The 6000-nt window shown below is 39.1% G+C and overlaps 1 protein-coding gene across 1 annotated transcript in view; it reads left to right on the forward strand.

Moving 5' to 3' along the window:
- IPPK (inositol-pentakisphosphate 2-kinase) overlaps window positions 1-5204 on the forward strand; it is a gene marked incomplete at its 3' end in the record, with an annotated part of 30761 nt that extends 25557 nt beyond the window's left edge. Inside the window, exons 9-13 of the mRNA XM_082004862.1 lie at window positions 681-960; window positions 2080-2230; window positions 3656-3758; window positions 4242-4321; window positions 4979-5204. Of these exons, the coding sequence (XP_081860988.1) occupies window positions 681-960; window positions 2080-2230; window positions 3656-3758; window positions 4242-4321; window positions 4979-5204 (840 nt within the window). The remainder of the gene's footprint in view (window positions 1-680; window positions 961-2079; window positions 2231-3655; window positions 3759-4241; window positions 4322-4978) is intronic.
- Between the last annotated feature and the right edge of the window lie 796 nt (window positions 5205-6000).

The raw sequence follows: 6000 nt of genomic DNA on the forward strand, positions 1-6000 counted from the left end.
AATTTACTGTTACAGCAGCATTCATGCAAGCTAGGTGCACAGCGTGCCTCACAGAGGAAGTAAAAAGATAACCTTTTCTGTGGCATTAATGTCGGAAAACTATAAAGCAGTAACTGATGGCTTGTGCAGGTTTTCAGATTAATTCTAGGAAACAAGATTCTTTATAGTTGTTCCAGTATTAAACGGACTATTTGAATTACTTCAATTTGTATGAGCTGTCCCGTTTTTTCTGTTAGCACAGGTAGCTATCACACGTTTTCTATCCCTTTTTATAGCCCTCCGTTTTGCAGTTTGGCTCTTAAAAGAAGATTGTTTCACATGGTGCTTTTTCACTATTGCCATTATTCAGAAAAAAGCGATAGGAAAATGTACTCGGTGTCAGTTCACTTTTATTATTGTGATTACTTACAGTTGATTAAGTTGGGAAAGTAGCACTTGACTTAAATGGGCTTTTTGGTCCTAACTCAAAGGCTGTTACCTGTGATATCTGATTAAACTTAAGAGGGTGAATTTGTAAGAGGCTGGGAATGTGTCTGTCTGTATGCAGACTGTTAAACAGTCTGCACTTTTCTGTGCTGTGTCTTAATCAAAGCATCAGATTTAATATTTTAACTAAGTATGAGTAACTTTAATTTCATGGAGTGCCTAAATATTTTTTCTTTTTTTTTTATCATTTGCAGAATGGGGAACTAATTTATGGCTGCAGAGATGACCAGGACTGTGTCTCCGATTGGAACGAACTTGCTTGTCACCTAAAACCTTTCTTTTTTCCTTCCAATGGGTTGGTCAGTGGACCACACTGTACAAGGACAATTATTAAAGAACTAATCCATGTTATAACTATGACACTACTAAGTAGTACTGATGCCTGCAGGGCAGGTGATATGAAGACAGTTCCCATTTCACAAGGAAGAAGCTACTGTGAAGCAAGTGCTTTTAATAAGGAGCTAGTAAGAAATGGTAAGAAATCATTTTTTGAGCACTGTCAGTAATTAACTGTTATCACAGAACGAGTCATATTTCTCTCATTTGCTGTTTGTTACCCATTTGAGAACAGAAATAGTGGAGTTTTAGTCATACTTTAAAAATTAGTTCTGAGCTGCATAACTCCTAGATAATTCCTTTTACTATGACCTTGTAGCAAGCACTTTTAGTGCTGTACCTAATAGCCGTGATAAAAATAAATTCAGAAAGTGGTAGAGGAAAAATAGAAGAAAACAGTAGTTTGAGCTAATAACCAGCATAGGTATTTCAAATGACTGGGGAATTTTTGTGCTGCATGTGATGAAGTCTGGCTGCTTGGGTTGGTTCGTTACATGGCTGCTGCTTCCTGCCTTTCCCTGCTCCTCCTGTCAGCCCTCGCCAGCCAGGGTATAGCTCATTTTCTTTTCTACTCCACTCCTGGTAAAGAAACAGGTACGGATACTGGAGGGAAAAGAAATGGGAAGTGCGAGTTGGAAACCTGTAAATCACGTTAATTCCTCAGTGCATAAGTTATGTAAAGCTCTTAATTATTCAGGATGCTGCTAGTTATCCAGATTGCACAAACAGCATGTTTCTTACTCTGCTTTTCAGGAAGACCTTTTTCATTGCTGGTTGGTTTTGTTGTATTGCGTTAGGGGCTGTCTTACAGAAATGAGAGCAAATACAGATCTGTTTATACTGTAATTAAAAGGACTCAATACCTGGACTGCTAAACTACTTTCTGCCAACAGTTCATACTTCTGCAGGTGAATTTGTGGTGGCTTCAAACTCATAACGAAAAATTTCTCTTGTAGACTCAAAACAAGTAGATTGCAATGGAAGTGTGTGGTTTTGGGTTGGGGTTTTTTGGGTAATTTATAGAGTTGCATACCAGGTGTTTTATTCTGCAGTCAGATATGTGCTGTTTCAATGTGAGGTTAAGTGCATGCACCTGGTACACTGGTGTTTGGAAACCGAAGTGGTTTTCGTTTTTCCTCACCCTGTGATTGGTCTAAGGAGTATTTGGACTTCCTTTGTGAACAAGCACACGTAATGGCAAAATGAAGCAAAGATGACACTCGTGTCTGCCTTCTTTGAAAATATATTTTCTTCTAGGTAAACATAAATTGGAAAGCTCTGGCTTACCGAGGGGTTGTCTCCTTTATAAAACCCTTCAGGCTCAGATGCTTGACATGCTGGATATTGAAGGACTCTATCCCTTGTACAGTAGAGTTGAACAGTACTTAGAGGAATTTCCTGAAGAGAGGTAAGACTTGATGGCTTTTCTTTTCAGTTCTGATTAAGCAGGTATGCAGACACAACCATTCGGTCTCTCTTGTTATGTTGTATACAACCTTCCTTCATGGTGTTGCATGTTCTGAATTTCTACCTTGAAATGCCAGGTAACAAAAACCATGAGTTTTATTGTTAAAAAGTTTTGATGTCAGTCATTTTGACGTGAATTTGTAAGTAATGGGTATGGGAAGTTCACAACAGGGTTAAGAGAGAAAATGCGCTGCTCTTTAATAGTGGAGGTTGTATATTTGAGGAAAGATACGGTAAAGTGGATGGTTGGTTTCTCCTGCCTTCAGTACCTGCAGAGTTAGGACTACATCTGCAGTAATAATGACATTTTTAGAGTCATTCTTGAGTCTCTGTTGGCCTACCTGCAATCTGCCCTCTCAAACCCCTGATTTGATACCCAGCAGCAATCCAGCCTGTGCCTGCAAGATCTCAGAGAAGGGGTGAGTGGATAATGGCCCAGTACCTGCTGTTCTGTGACTGGGGGAAGCTCCAGATTGTAACCCACATCACAAGTGATCAAATGTGACTTGAGGCACAGGAGTCTTTATCTTACGGTATTTCTTGCCTGGTGAAGACATACTGGGCGTTGCAAGCTGCTACATGTGTTCTCAAAAAAAAGCTTTATTCATTGTAGTAATAATTGCTTTAAAAAGCCTGACGTTCTCGGGCTGCGATTTGCCTGTTAATCCAGCCGGTGCTCGCATGAGGGCACTCTGGCCTCACTTGCCAGACGCTGCTGCCGGGGCTCCTGCAGCTCCCCTCGGGTTGAAGGGTTACCTTATGGGCACGGACTGGCCTTATGTTCTGCTTAAATCGCTTGCAGCGTGGCTTACTTGTATGTTTGTACATGAAACAAATAATTTGAAAATGTGTGCTGCAAACCCTGCTTTTATGGGTTCCGCTTTTCAGCAGGAGTTCAGGTATTTAACAGAGGGAGGAAGGAGTCCAAATAGACCATCCCCTTGTTAGTGCACGTTATGAAGCTGGGGCAGAGCAGGGCCTGGTCAGATGAGAATACACCCTGATAGTTTCAGCAAGGCTTGTGGGAGCTCCTGCAAACTGTTACACGTTGTGAATCTTGCCCATATTTGCAAAAAATTACTGTTCCTGTTGTGATACACAGGTGGCAGTGGATTAAGAATGATTCATCTTTAAAAAAAAAAAAAACAAAAACAACAACAAAACACCAAATCCTAAACAGCCTATCTTAAGTGCTATGAGAATAATAGTGTCGAGTCATGGTGTTAAGATCTCCGAGTATGAACTTGTTCCCATGTTTATCGGTGGTATTGGTGGTTTGTTCTAATCTGAGTATTGGGACTGCTGATGAAAGATCTTGCTAAAATCATGTTGTCTGTCTGTAAATCTTCTTCCAAAATTTATTTAGAAGTACATTACAGATAGATGGACCTTACAATGAAGCGTTTTATGAGAAGCTGCTAGATCTTTCAACTGAAGATGACGGGACAGTAGCATTTGCGTTAACAAAGGTACTTTTCCTGTGTGTGGTGTTGAAGCTTAATTAGTCTGTCAATTTTAATAAACCCCTCTCTATCAGAAACATGGATAGCGTGTTAGCATCACCACTGGCTTGTCAGAGGTCTATACGGTTAAAGTTCTTAATTGTGCCAGGATGTATCTTTACAGCAGAAGCAAACATGTTTAGCACCAGCTCTTGAGAGAAAAATAAAGCTGGTTATTTCCTTTCTAGTTTGAGGAAGCATTTGCATGAACTGGTGCTCTTTTGGCCTTCAAGAAAAGCATCTGTAGGAAATAAGTGCAATTCTTATACAGGATGCTGTAAAACCACTTGCTCCTGCTAAACATCTGTTACAGAGATAATTTCCAGCTCCTAAAATACCAACATACTAACACACTGAGTATACTAATGCCTTTCATAAAGAACAGGGTATGCTTTACTGAAGGCAAATACAAATCTAATGGAAAATCCATGTTGGTTTTGTGTTGTATAGGTGCAGCAGTACAGAATAGCGATGACTGCTAAAGACTGCTCCATCATGATTGCCCTTTCACCCTGTCTACAAGATGAATGGTAAGAGACCTGCTTGTGAGTGACCCCTCCTCATTTCTAGGTTGAAGATGCATTTGCACAGTTCAGGCAATTCAAGTAACTGTTAAAACAAGTAGGGTTTTTTGGAGGGGGGTGTCCAAATATTTGGCTGTGAGCATATTAATAAGGTGGAGTTCTGATTTAAGACATTTAAGGATAAATGTCTGTTTCTAAAGAGTGCTAAGTTGATAAAAAGGGTTAAGGTTTTATATTTACTCCCTTGTTGAAATCTGAATTGACTGTTCATAGTAGATGTACAGTATGGTTTTAACTAGGTGCAATTTTTCTGCTTTAGCATCCTAGTGTTAGAGGTTTCTCAAGATGAGTTGCCTTCAGCTGCCTAATTAGAATAAAAACAAGGCAATAATCAAAGTGTAATAATGAAAGTGATGTTTTGATTTAAGCTGTGTGGAAGCTGAAAGGAAAATGACTGGAAGAGGTGCCAGCAAGTTCACTTCAGACTGGTTAAGCTGGAGCTTTGGTTTCCTAAAGGCTACATTAGCTGAAGTTTATTTTCTTAATCTCCCATGAAAGTTTTAAGATAAACATTAGAGTCACTTTTGCAAGAGGACTCGGGATACACAAATGAAAAATGTTAGCTTCGGTGACTCAGATGTACGATACGCTTTTGTTTTCCAGCTCTGAGCAAAGACCTGTGGTACTAACGTCGAAATCAAGATTCACCTTTTCTGTTTCTGTCCTGGACCTCGATCTAAAACCGTATGAAAGCATTCCTCACCAGTACAAGCTTGATGGCAAGATAGTAAACTATTATTTGAAGAATGTACAGGCCAAAGATGACCCAGTTATGTCCAGTCTCTTCAAGGAGAACGAAGACTGCACATTAGTTCTCCACAAAGTGTAACCGTTTCCTTAAGGTTATTTTTGTTTGAACACATTAGAAAGTGAAAGATTAATGGATTACAATTATGGTGATTGATTTTTTTTCTATTTGTGTTCAGTGCATTTTTCAGCTGTGAATGTTTTTGCTTTAAGAAATGATTTCTAATTGGTATGCCTTTTCAAAGACATGGAATAGCACTGAAACACACATTTGCTATATAACCTTAATGAATGTATTTAATAGGACAGAACAGATAACGTGCCATACCTTGGAACTAGAGGACAGATCAAATGAATACTAAAAATCTACTTCCTTAGAATTGAAAGAGCACGGAGTTAAAGGTTTCCTGAAGTATTGCACTAACATAGAAAGCCCAATTACTAACAAACGAGAATTGCCTTGGAGCTTGTGCTTTGAGCCTCGCTCAAAACCCAATGTAAAAAAGTCCACTGAAAATACAGCAGAAGTGGCTACTCAAGTGTTACTGATCTGTGTAACTACCGTATTACTGCAGGACACTTTTAAGTACTAATGCATGAGATTAAGAACACCAGACTGCCTCTAGAAGTTTTGTGATCACCTTGTATCTACCTAAAGCTTCTGAATGAGCTGAAAAGGGTTAAAGGTAAGCGTCTTTGAATTTTATGTGATAGCTGGGCTTAAGTCGTCTGACATACTGGTCTTTTATTTTCTATACATTATATGCTGCTATTGAAGGTGAAACCACAGCTCACTCTTACCTAATTTAAATTGAGCTCTAAGAATAATATATTCTGAGTTTTACAGATTATTTCAGGTCTTTTTGGATTGTGTCAAA

This window comes from Phaethon aethereus, assembly GCF_964289735.1.
Source record: "Phaethon aethereus genome assembly, chromosome: 11".
Taxonomy (NCBI): Eukaryota; Metazoa; Chordata; class Aves; order Phaethontiformes; family Phaethontidae; genus Phaethon; species Phaethon aethereus.